This window comes from Triturus cristatus, chromosome 9 (genome assembly GCF_964204655.1).
Source record: "Triturus cristatus chromosome 9, aTriCri1.1, whole genome shotgun sequence".
Taxonomy (NCBI): Eukaryota; Metazoa; Chordata; class Amphibia; order Caudata; family Salamandridae; genus Triturus; species Triturus cristatus.
Window position 1 is genome coordinate 579998050 of NC_140592.1, and position 13799 is coordinate 580011848.

At 47.5% G+C, this 13799-nt stretch overlaps 1 protein-coding gene across 7 annotated transcripts in view; it reads left to right on the forward strand.

Annotated features, from left to right (window-relative positions):
• SYMPK (symplekin scaffold protein) overlaps positions 1-13799 on the forward strand; it is a 1117730-nt gene that overhangs the window by 886276 nt on the left and 217655 nt on the right. For all 7 annotated transcript variants that reach the window (XM_085625602.1, XM_085625603.1, XM_085625599.1 and 4 more), the window contains one exon: positions 11044-11134. In XM_085625602.1, the coding sequence (XP_085481728.1) occupies positions 11044-11134 (91 nt within the window). The remainder of the gene's footprint in view (positions 1-11043; positions 11135-13799) is intronic.

Consider the following 13799-nt stretch of genomic DNA (forward strand, 5'->3'; position numbering starts at 1 on the left):
GAGGCCCTTACTGACGTCCTTTTGGGCCCCTCGTCCAGGCCCAACTCGGGGGCTCCCATGGATAAGGATGATTGCCTGCCTCCGGGCGACCCCACTATCCTTTCCCAACACCCCACCCCTGAGAGCTTGGTGGTCCAAGCCTCTACTTCCAAAAGCGCATTCCCTACCGCTCCACCGGAAAGGGAATCCAAGAAGCTAGATCATCTTGGAAAGAAGATTATCTCTTCCGCCAGCTTGGGACTGCGGTCGGTAAACAGCGCATGCCTATTGGGCCGTTATTCCCACTCTGTGTAGGACTTGGTTGCGCAGGTGCTGCCTCAGTGTCCGGAGGAGGCCCGGACAGTGCTCTCCCAGGCTATTGCTGCCGGGAGGGATGCGGCCAAGTTTACCATCCGTTGTGGACTGGATACTGCTGACTCTCTGGGTAGAACGATTTCTACATAAAAAGATTAATATAAATTTAAAAATAAAAAAATAATGTTCGAGGCATATGAGCTGCTTCAGTCACATTATTGCATTAGATCGCCGCCTAGTGTTGGGTCCGGATGTTGCACGTTGTTGTCTTGGAAGAGTCTTCGAGATCTCACGAGATAGGTGACTCCTCCCCTGGACTACAGTGCGCATGGACAGCTCCTCCATCGTCAGATTGTGTTTTTTCCGCCATCGGGTTTGGATGTACTTCTGCGACGCCAACTTCGACTCCGAAGTTTTCCACTTTCTTCACGGCAAATCCAAGTATCTCGACGGGATTGCTCTCCGGTCGATACCCTAGAACTTTACGAGACTTTATTTCTCATATTTCCATCGACGCAGGGCTCCGGGCCTATCGACGCCACACGGGCCTCGGGCCCATGGAAAGGACCCCCTTCAAAAAATGTCCCCAGTTTGGTGCTAAATACCCACACACGGATCATCACCCGGTGTGCAACAGATGCCTATCTCCGGAGCATAGAGAAGAAGACTGCTCAGCCTGCGCACTCTTCCGTTCCAAAAAGACAATCATGAACCGAAGGGCCCATCGACAAGCGATGCATCGGCAAGCAGCGGCACCAGCACCGGAACCGTACGATATCTTCGACGACCCCTCGGATGCCGAGGACTCAGACGATCTACAGCTCGTCACAGTCGAAGAATCGGACTCAGATGACCCAATCCCATCGGGGCAGCACGTGAGTACCGATGTCCCTGTCCCAATCACCCCACATAAGGCTCCGGTCAAGACATCGCCACAAGGCCTTCGTCACGATCGAAATATCCCTTCGGAAGCCCCACCCTCGGGCCCGGCTCCGAAGATAACCGAAAAGCCTTCCGGTAGCTCGGGACCGAGCAAACCGTATCTCCCTACACCCCAAATGCCTTCGGCGCCGAGAAAAACACATCCGGCTCCGGCGCCGAAAAACTCGACCGTTCCCAAAAGCGTCGAGTCGAAAAAGGTCGATCCCAAGAAAAATATCGACCCGAAAAAGACTAACGACTCCAAAAAGGTCACCGAGCCTAAAAAACAGATCGAACCCAAGAAAACAGTCGATCCGAAAAAGGACGTCTAAGTCAAGAAAGCTCCCGAACCGACCAAAAAGAAGGTTCCCGAGCCAGATAGGTCGAAGACAAAGCCTACAAACCCTTCGACTCCCAGCAAAAAACACCACAAATCTTCGGTGCCGAAACCACCAAATACAGATGAGGAGCTGTTTTTTCCGGATCCTGTCGATCCAAAAGAGAAAAGAATCATCATAGACCCTAACACAGGTCATGTGGTGCTCCACAACAGGAAAATTCATCCTGCATTACCCTCTCCTATTCCTCTAAAGAGGAAGGACATTGCTACCTCTCCTATTAGGCCTGTCACCCCTCCTCCTCTCTCTCCTATTCTACCTTATGTGCCATACACACACCCCATGCCTCCACAGCCTGTTGGGGACCCAGATGACGACACAGAGAATGATCCACAATACCCTTATGACGATCCTGATGACCCAAACCCCAACCTGGACACATGGGGAAACCCATATTCACCAGATAACACACCTCTTCTGGACCCCACACCATACCCTTCAAAACCATCCCCTCCTGATGACACCATTGCTTTTCATCAGTTAGTGGACAGGGCTGCTAGTTTCCACGGGGTAGATATGCATGCTGACCCTCTGGAAGAGGATTTCTTGCTGGACACCTTCCCAACCACAGAAAGAAGTGCCCGCACTTTACCCATGCTCAAAGGAGTTTTAAAACATGCACCAGAAATATTCAAAGACCCCATTAGGGCTAGGATACTCAACCCTAGACTGGAAAAGAAATATAGAGCAGCACCCTCCGACCCTACATACATCAAGGGTCAACTAAAGCTAGACTCTTTAGTGGTTGCCAATGCACGAAAGAGGGCAAACTCACAAACCACTGGCGATGCTGCACCACCAGAAAAAGAGTCCAAACTACTGGAGGCCTCAGGGAAAAGGGTGGCTTCACAAGCAGCCAACACCTGGAGAATAGCTAACACACAAGCATTGTTAGCTAGATATGACAGAGCACACTATGACAAACAAGAGGAGCTACTACAACATCTCCCTGAACCATATAAACAACAGGCAACCGATCTTATCCAATAAGGAAAGTTCATCACTAATGCCTCGATAAAGTGTGCTCTAGATGCAGCTGACACAGCCTCTAGAACAGTCAATACAAGCGTATGAGTTAAGAAGACATGCCTGGCTTCGCATATCAGGTTTCAAACCTGAGGTGCAAACCACTATTCTCAATCAACCCCTTAACCACGATTTCCTGTTTGGGCCTGAAACAGATGTCCTACTAGACAAAATGAAAAAGGACACTGACACCGCTAAATCTATGGGTGCACTACAGTCTTACCAATCCAAACGTTCCTTTTGTAGATCCTCCTATAGAGGTACATGGAGAGGGAATAACACACAAACCTCTCAAACTTTCCAAACTACCTCTCAAAACACATTTCAAAAAGGCAGAGGAGGATATAGAGGAAACAATACTAAAGGCAGAGGTAGAGGTAACAACAACAACTGTACCTCCACCACTCCCAAACAGTGACCTCCTACACCTGCCTCCAGACCACTTAACACCAGTCGGAGGCAGATTATCACAGTTCCTACCTGTCTGGGAATCCATCACAACAGACAGGTGGGTGAAGCAAATTATCCATTCTGGTTACTGTCTGGAACTTACATCTACCCCACCCAACATACCACCCAAACACAGACCAATGTCAGAGGAACATACCATACTATTGCAACAAGAGGTCTTAGCAATGCTACAAAAGCACGCTATAGAACCGGTTCCCCTGCAGCAACAAGGAAAAGGAGTTTACTCCCTCTATTTCCTAATCCCCAAAAAAGACGGCTCCCTCAGGCCCATTCTCGACCTTCGTCCCCTCAATTACTACATACACTCAGATTAGTTCCACATGATCACACTTCAACAAGTACTACCACTACTACAGCAAGGCGATTTTCTCACCACGCTAGATCTCAAAGATGCATACTTTCATATACCCATTCATCCCGCGCACAGGAAATACCTCAGATTCGCAGTGCAGGGACAGCACTACCAATTCAAAGTCCTACCCTTCGGGGTAACAACAGCACCAAGGGTGTTCACAAAATTCTTAGCAGTAGTGGCAGCACATCTACGGAGACAACATATTCATGTGTTTCCATATCTAGACGATTGGCTGATAAAGGCCAAATCACATCACCAATGTCTGCAGCACACTGTGACCACAATCCATCTATTACACAATCTGGGATTTTTCCTCAACTACCCCAAATCCCATCTACAACCCTCCCATATACAGCAGTATCTGGGAGCAACAATAGACTCCACAGTAGCAAAGGCTTACCCAACTCCAGCCAGGATACAGAACATTCAAGCACTGATCCAAAGATTCCAACCTCAGACTCTCTTGCCAGCAAGAGTGTTTATGCAACTCATAGGCATGATGGCATCTTGCATATTCATAGTCCCACATGCTCTGCTACAAATGCGTCCCATACAGGAATGCCTAGCAACACAATGGAACCAGGCTCAAGGGAAACTAAAGGACCTAGTGTTGGTAGACAGTCGTACCCATCGCTCTCTGCAGTGGTGGAACACACAACTTTTCAAAAGGGCAACTGTTCCAAGAGCCAGTTCCACAGGTAGTGTTGACAACAGACGCATCACTCACAGGGTGGGGAGCCCATCTACTTCAACATAAAGTGCAAGGTCTATGGACACCGCACCAAAAGATACACCACATAAACTACCTAGAATTACTAGCAATATTTCAGGCAATGAAGGCCTTTCAAAAACACATAGCCAACAAGACTGTCCTAGTCCGGACGGACAATATGACAGCTATGTTCTACATACAGAAACAGTGGGGGACACACTCTCTGCAGCTTTCACGCCTAGCACAAAGCATATGGAGATGGGCCATTCCACAAAACATCCATCTTCTAAAAGAACATCTCCCAGGAGTGAACAGCCAGATTGCAGACCTATTGAGCAGACCCGGTCAACAGATCCACGAATGGGAACTTCACCCGGAAGTCCTACTCCCCTTCTTCCAAGCATGGGGACACCCAGACATAGATCTGTTCGCCACAAAACAAAACGCAAAATGCCCATCCTTCGCCGCCAGGTTCCCACACCCGCAGTCGAAGGGCAATGCGATATGGATGAACTGGTCAGGCAGATTTGCATACGCTTTTCTGCCAACCCCACTCATTCCATTAGTGGTACGCAAACTAAAGCAACAAACACTTACGATGATCCTGGTTGCTCCCACATGGGCACTACAACCATAGTACACAACACTCCTAGAACTCTGTCGTCCCTCATCAACGACTACACCTCTCTCCAAAACAGCTCACACAAAACCATGGAGAGATACAACACCCAGACACCAATCAAATGAACCTAGCAATCTGGCTCCTGAAGTCTTAGAGTTCGGATACCTTAACCTGCCTCCTGATTGTATGAATATCATCAAAGAGGCAAGACGTCCCACTACCAGAGCCTGTTATGCAAACAAATGGAAAAGATTTGTTATTTACTGCCAAAATAATCAAATCAATCCTCTGGACGCTTGTGTCCAAAACATAATTTGTTATCTGCTACACTTACAAAGATGTAATCTAGCATATTCATCTATAAGATTACACCTAGCTGCTATTGCAGCCTACCTTCAAAACAGACAACACGTGTCTCTCTTCCGCATACCACCTATTAAGGCGTTTATGGAGGGACTCAAAAGAGTAATCCCTCCAAGAGCTCCACCTTCCCCAGTCTGGAATCTTAACATTGTACTTACTAGACTTATGGGCCCACCCTTTGAGCCTCTACATTCTTGTAAATTACAGTTCCTAACATGGAAGGTGGCCTTCCTAATAGCAATTACTTCACTCAGAAGAGTAAGTGAATTGCAGGCACTGACAATTCAAGAACCTTTCATGCAAATACACCAAAATAAGGTAGTTCTCAGGCCCAACCCTAAATTCCTACCTAAGGTCATAACTAGTTTTCACATTAACCAATCAATTGAGTTACCTGTCTTTTTTCGAAAACCACAGTCAGTAGCGGAAAGGGCACTCCACACACTAGATGTCAGAAGGGCCCTACTCAACTACATAGACAGAACTAAACCATTTCGAAAGACAAAACAGTTGTTTGTGTCTTTCTGTCAACCTCACAAGGGTAACCCTATCTCAAAGGCAAGGATAGCCAAGTGCAAACAAATATGTTATCAAAAAGCTAAACGCACATTAACTATTCCCCCAAGAGCACATTCCACGCGCAAAATGGGGGCATCTATGGCTTTTCTAGGGAATATCCCCTTAGAACACATTTGTAAGGCAGCTACATGGTCTACCATACATACCTTCACTAAACACTATTGTGTTGATGTGCAAGCCAAACAACAAGCTTCTGTAGGTCAGGCTGTCCTTAAAACACTTTTCCAAACTACTGCAACTGCCACCGGTAACCACCACTAGAGGAGGAACTGCTATACAGTCTATGCAATAATGTGACTGCAGCAGCTCATATGCCTCGAACGGTAAATGCTACTTACCAGTATGCATCTGTTCTTGGCATGTAGAGCTGCTGCAGTCACATGCCCACCCTCCTCCCTGGTGCCGGGCACAGTTGCAGTACTATCTTATTTAGATACATTTACATGGACACCTTTTCTTTCTATTACTATCCTCCATCTTTGCCACAATGGCGAAAAAACAATCTGACGATGGAGGAGCTGTCCATGCGCACTGTAGTCCAGGGGAGGAGTCACCTATCTCGTGAGATCTCGAAGACTCTTCCAAGACAACAACGTGCAACATCCGGACCCAACACTAGGCGGCGATCTAATGCAATAATGTGACTGCAGCAGCTCTACATGCCAAGAACAGATGCATACTGGTAAGTAGCATTTACCTTTCTTATATTGTTTGTCATATTGTGTATTATGTGGTTGTATGTCTAGAGTTGCGCCACTCCATTGTTATTGTCATTGTTAATCAGCACTGAGCCCGGTGCTACAATTTTTCCAAAATAGAACGATTTCTACGTCAGTAGCTCTTCGACGCTACGCCTGGATGAGATCCCCTAGCTTTTCTGGGGATGTTCAAAATACCCTCATGGACATACCCTTTGATGGATGTCGCCTTTTCGGCAACAAAGTGGACAATGCTTTAGATCGTTTCAAGGACTCACAAGCTACATGGCCAAGTCCTTGGGCCTCTCCAGCCGCCCCGCGCAATCCGCTTTTCGCCCCTTTCGTGCTACGGAAGGGATGCCCCGCTACGTCCCGCCCAGAGCCACAGGCCGCAGCAAGTTACCCTACCTTCGCGCGGCCGGGGACGTGGGAACAACCGTTGTGGTTCCGGGGGCCAGCGGGTGGGCCAGTCCACCAAATCCTTCCCCCACCCCCCCCCACCCACCTCTTTGCAGTAGCCTCCAAACCTTCCCAGTCCGACATTTCAGGCCCATCAAATGCCAGTGGGTGGCAGGATGCGCCATCACCTCCCCCACTGGCGCACCATCACGTCAGACAGGTGCGTTTTGCAGATAGTCCGAAGTGGCTACTCCCTCCCCTTCGAGGCTACCCCTCCAGCCATGCCACCGCAATACCACCGCATGTGGGAGGATCACCTGGCCCTTCTCCAGCAGGAAGTTAAGGCTCTCTTGGCCAAGGAAGCCATCAAGCGCGTTCCTGTCCAAGAAGTACGTCGTGGTTGTTATTACCACCACTTTCTGGTTCCCAAGAAGGACAAGGGCCTGTGTCCTATCTTGGATCTCAGTAACCTCAACCGCTTCTCCGGAATCTGCCCTCGACCTGGAAGACTGGATGGTGGCGTTGGAATTGCAGGACACCTATTTTCAAATCCCGGTCCTGCCGGCCCACCGGCCGTTACCGGACGTTCACGGTAGGCCACGAGCATTTTCTGTTCACCGTGCTGCCCTTTGGCCTTACCAGCTCCCCTTGGGTGTTCACGAACGTGATGGCGGTGGTCGCAGCACATCTGTGCAGATCAGGGGTTTGTCTTTCCCTATCTCGACGACTGGCTGTTGAAAGCGGGCTCGCCCCAGGCAGTCGTCTCCCACCTCCAGACTATGGCCGACCTCCTGCATTGGCTGCGACTCTCCATCAATGTGCCGAAGTCACACCGGAGTCCCTCTCAGAAGCTCCTCTTCATCATAGCATTTCTGGACACAACGCGGTTTCGGGTCTAACCTCCCTAACAGCGAGTCCGAAATATTCGGGCTATGATTCCAATCTTTCAGCCTCTATCCCGGGTCAGACTGACCCTAAGGCTGCAGGTCCTCATGGCCTCCTGCATCCTGCTGGTAGCTCATGCCAGATGGCATATTCAGACTCTGCAGTGGGACCTGAAGTTCCAGTGGGCGCAGCATCAGGGAAATCTGTCCGATTGCGTTCAGATCTCGGAAGGCACTGTGCGACAACTGCAGTGGTGGCTCACGAACCAGGACTGGTCAACGGCAGATCCCAATCCCTTCCCCAACCAGAACACGCAGTAGTGACGGACGCATCCCTTCTGGGATGGGGTGGCCACATGGGAGAGGCGGAGATCAGAGGCGTCTGGTCTCCAGACGGAGTCCGGACTCCATATCAACCTTCTGGAGCTCCGGGCGATCCATCTTGCACTGAAGGCATGCCTTCCCTCTGTCCGGGGGAGAGTAGTGCAGGTGTTCACGGGCAACACCACCGCCATGTGGTACTGCAACAAACAGGGCCAGGTGGGGTCGTGGACCCTATGTCAGGAGGCCCTCTGGCAATGGCTGGAACATCAGGGCATATCCCTGGTGGTTCAACAACTGGCGGGTTCCCTGAACGCCAGGGCCGACGAACTCAGCCTCAGGTGCATGATGGATCACGAATGGCGTCTTCACTCAGAGGTGGTGCAAGGTCTCTTTTAACAGTGGGGTGAGCCTTGGTTAGATCTATTCGCCACCGAAAAGAACACGTAATGTCAGCAATTCTGCGCATTGGAATTTCCAAGGCGGCACTCGCTCGGCGACGCTTTTTATCACGAGTGAAGTTGCGATCTGTTGTACGCCTTTATGCCTATACCACTTCTGCCCAGAGTACTGAAGAAGGTCAGGCGCAACCGGACCCAAGTCATCCAGATTGGGCACGGATAGTGTGGTATCCCGAGCTGCTCAACATGGCCATCCATCCTCTGACCCGTCTGCCTCTTTGGAAGGATCTTCTGTCGCAGCAACAGGTGACGGTCCTCCACCCGAACCTGTCCAGCCTCCAACTCCTTGTGTGGAGATTGAGCGGCGGCAGTTGACGTCATTCGACCTGCCTCCCGAAGTCTGCGATGTAATCTTGGCAGCAGGGCGTCCCTCCACTAAAATGATATACGCCTGTCGGTGGAACAAATTTGTGGCATGGTGCGCAGCAAAGGCTGTGGATCCCCTTTCTGCCCCTCTTTCTGAGGTTCTCTTGTTACTTCTTTCTTTGGCCCAGCAGGGCTCTGCTCTGGGCACTATCAAGGGCTCTCTCTCAGCCATCTCTGTTTTTCTTTGGCTTCCAGATCAGCCTTCCCTTTTCTAGCCCCCGGTTGTAAATCGCTTCTTGAAAGGCATAACTCCTCTCTTTCCTCCTTTTTCCTTCGTTATGCCTCAGTGGGACTTGAACCTGGTTTTAACCTATTTAACGTTTGCTCCCTTTGAGCCACTTCACAACTGTCCTTTGTGGCTCTTAACACTCAAAACTGCCTTCCTGGTGGCTCTCACGTCTGCTAGACAAGTGAGTGAGCTCCAGGTGCTTGCTTCCAAGCCCCCTTTTCTGTCTGTGCATCTGGACAAAGTTGTCTTTAGGACCCATCCATCCTTCCTGCCCAAGGTTGTCACTGCCTTTCACATTGGGCAGACCATCACTTTGCCCACCTTCTTTTCGCATCCTTCGAAGGAGGAAGAGAGGCTCCACAGTCTGGACCCAAAACTTGCGCTTTCTTTTCATCTGGATCGCACAAAACAGTTCTGGGTGGATGACCAGCTCTTTGTTGGGTACGTGGGCGCAAAGAAAGGGCGGGCCGTACACAAGCGGACTATCTCCCAATGGGTCGTTTTGTGTATCAAAGCCTGCTATTCTCTGGCGAAAAAGGAGCCTCCAGTGTGGCTGTGCGCCTTTTCCACCAGGGCGACTGCAGCAACTACTGCTCTGGGACAAGGGGTTCCTCTGAATGACATCTGTCAGGCAGCTACGTGGGCATCGCTGCACACGTTCACCGAACACTACTGCCTGGACGGTCAAGTCCAGAGAGATGGCTTCTTTGGCCGTTCTGTTCTCCAGGACTTTCTGGTGTGATCTTGGTTTGCAGACCCACCTCCTTGGTTGGTATTGCTGGGGTATCTATTCTAAGGTAAGGAATCTATAACTAACGTGTTTTTTTCAGATGAACAAGTTACTTACCTTTGGTAATGATATATATGTAAGAAACATTAGTTAGTTATAGATTTCTTACCGCCCCACCCATCCTCTCTATTCTGTGAACTGATTTCTAGGGTTGTTATCCTTTTAGGGCCCTAGTTTTGTGCAACAGTGGTCAGTGTCTTGCATGGCTCTGCGTTTCAGGCGTGGAAAGTCGTTTACAGAACTGACATCAGCGCACAAGTGCGAAGTCTAAGTAGCTACCGCAACGTCATCCCGGCGACACGATACTAGCGCGGAGCCGACCTATGCCACCTTCCAACACGCAGAGGTATTGCTGATGAAAAACTTTCCGGATCCAGTCTGACGCCTGGGGGTAATTATAAGGTAAGGAATCTATAACTAACTAATGTTTCTTACAGATATATCATTGCTGAAGGTAAGTAACTTGTTCATTGAGGTGAAAAAACTTCTGTGTGTTAAAATACACTTTTTATTTTTATTTTGAAAGGACTTAATATTTTTACTTATTTTTCGTTGCATGACGCTTTTGGAATCAAGCCAGTCCATTGGCTCAGCTGTACTCTCCCTGTTAATTTGTTGGTTTGCCCACCTCTAATGGAGGCCTGCAGCATTTTGAACGGGTGCAACATGTAGGCTGGGACCGCACTTCTTCCTCCTTATGAGGACACATTAGGAACTTTTTCAATGTAGCTGGTTTACACGTGTGCCTGTCTAGATAATTATTACTCCGGCTATGACTGGGATGTTCCAAATAATAAGGACCTGCTAGGTAACTGCTGCTTCTTGATACGTTGAAAACCGAAGAATCGACTCAAACAGCTTGTCCATGAGTACCAGTGGCTGGGCTTTCTGGGTGCTGTTGAATATTACCTAAGGGCGAAAGATGTCAGAACTCGCATATTCACTCACCCAGACGTTTGTTAATAAAACTGCGATTTAAAAGTAACGTTGAGGTTCACAAAATGTAGAACTTTATCATTTCTAAATGGACTAGTATGTCATTTTAGAACAAGTCTAGACCATTGCAGCCCTGAAATGTGTAGTGGCATATTCCTCCATCATAGTAAGGGGCTTGGAAGTCTAATGTCTGTTTTGTTTTCTGTTTCCCTTTGCAGAAGGAGGTCATACAGGCTCTGCCAAAGCTCATAAAGTTAAACCCTATTGTAGTGAAGGAGGTGTTCAACCGTTTACTTGGAACGCAACACGGTACGTTCACAGTTTTTCGCGTCTACTCAAGCAGCACTGTATGCTACATGCAGTTTTGCACACAGTTTCATTTGACTTTTTTTAAATTGTTAAATGTATATTGAATTAATACATATAGTTGGGCCTTTCAATTAGCACAAAAAAGTAATCAATGAGAACTATTTGCAAAAAGTCACATACAATTGCAATGTTCACCTCTTATTTCCAGTATGCCTTTAATAATAATAATAATACCGAAATTTTTAAAGTGCGAACAGCTACCTCAATCAGAGGTGTCCCGGCGCTCTAGCAGTAGGCGGCACGTCAAGGTGACCGGCAAGAGACAAACCCCAAGAATATTAACCTAGGCTAAAGAGCCAGGTTTTTACAGCTTTCCTAAATAGTGGCTCTCAATCAATTAGGCAAAGATAGTTTGGCAAACAGTTCTATAGCTTGGTGGCCCCTACCGTGAAAGATCTGCCACCTACCCTAGCCTTAACAAATCGCGGAGTACACAACAGATTTTGAGAATTGGACCTCAGTGAACGGATCTGCTTATATCGACATAGCCGTTGTTTCAGGTAACTTGGACATTTACCATGAATTGACCGGAATGCCATGGTCAAAGCCTTAAACTCGATCCTTCTTGCTACCGGTAGCCAATGGAACTCTTTGATATGCGGAGAGATATGATGGCTGAATGGTACCTGCCTAATCAATCTCGCAGCCGCATTCTGTACCATCTGCAGTCTCTAACTAGGTACACAGGCAGGCCCAAATGGAGACCGTTTGCATAGTCCAGCCTAGATGTTACCCTGGCATGGTCTATGACTCTGCGGCAATCCTCTGGTAGCAAATGTAAGAATTTTCACAAGTTTCTCAGTTTGTTGAAACATGAGGCTGTCACCTGCCGAATGTGGGCTTAGAAAGAGAGGTCTGCTTCCCACTTCACTCTTAAATTTTAAGTGGCCGCTGGAGTGGGAGGTAAGCCCATTTCAGTCAGCCACCACCTATCAGCTGCTGGTGGGGAGTCCTTGCCGAAGAACAACACTTCAGTTTTCTCAGCAATAAGTTTGAGTTTATTGTTATTTATCCATTGGGCAATGTCTTTCAGACATCCCTTAAAGTTCTTGAAGGAGTATTCCGACTGATCTTTAAAGGAGAACACCAGCTGGGTATCGTTGGAATATGATATTGCCCTCACTCGGCTATCGGTGAGAACAGAGGGGCCAAATATATATTAAAAAGAATTTGTTTGATAGGTATGGACTCTGGTCCTAAATCAACATAGGGGGTTAGAGCATCACAAACGTTGATGTAGATATGTGTAAGAGGCTCGACCTGGTCCACTATGGCAGACCATTTAACTGATCTCCGGATGTTTCTTACTGACAGCTGCCGGCACTTGCTTCCCAAGTCAATTGGATGGATTGTATGGGTGGTGATCAACCTCCCGGACACAGATACACATAGTGGAAAGTGATGACTCTCTCCTCTGTTATCTACCGTAAAGACCTGTATATGGGCCCAATGTGCTATAGTTACCATCACATAGTCTATTCTTGATTTAGATTTTCACCTGACAAAAGTATTTGAACATTCAGTATTTGAGGGAAATCTGCCATTATATGCCCTTAGACCTCTTTCTATGTTGAGATGGACTAATTGCATTGCTGAGAAGGAGCATGACATCCTGTTATTTGTTGCTAGAGGGGGAATCCCCCCCCCCGTGAATTCTTCCTCCTCAAAGATTGATTCAATTCCTGTCAATGGTTCCTAACAACAATTTAAATCACCCGCTACGAGAACAGCTCTATTGGGTTCAATTATTTCAAGAGCTTCTTCTAATCGATGGATAACGGGTGACTCTTTTCAAAGCTACCTCAGTCTTATATATACATTAAAAAGATATATATGTGTCATGTTTGGAGGTTTCAGTTTAAATCCTAAAATATGTGGAGAGGCAATTTTGAAGTCTTCTATAGTGACATTTAAATTGATTTTTATCCATATCGTCAGCCCGCCCGATGGTCTCCCTCTTTTTGAGGGTAGAACATCAATGCTAAACATCCTGTAACCTAGCGTAACTGGTGGCTCTCTAATCCAGGTGTCCTGGAAAAAGCAAAGGTATTCCTGCCAGTCTGGCACTAAAAGTTTTTGATTGAGCCCAGCTATTCTCCAGGATACCAACTACAGATTTTCTGGAAATAGATCGACAATAGGGTTCAAGTCAAATTCCGTTGCTGTACCTTAGTCAATGATATGGGTGAAATGAATATAGGGTACCTGAATGTCATATGAATGTGTGTCATGTGAGTAGGTGTCATGTGTATCCAGATGTTGGTGAAGGGGACACTGTATCTGTATAAATAAATGTGCTATTGGAAGTTAAATTTGCTTTGCCCTGCTCGGTCAGTCAATCTACTATGTCTAGATTGTTAATACCCTCTACGGTGTGCAAGATACTATTGCCCTTGTTTACAAGGGATTTATTCTGTCTAGTACTAATTCTGGATTCAAAAAGGGAATGGGTTTGCAAATTCAAAACTATTAAATGGTCAGCAAAGAATTTTGAGTAGAAAGTTAACTTTATGTAATCCAAGTTCCCAGATTCTTAATGGAAGCGCTCGACTTTCATAATGTCGGATCTTATAACGGATACTCATTGGCACCTACTTCTGAAACA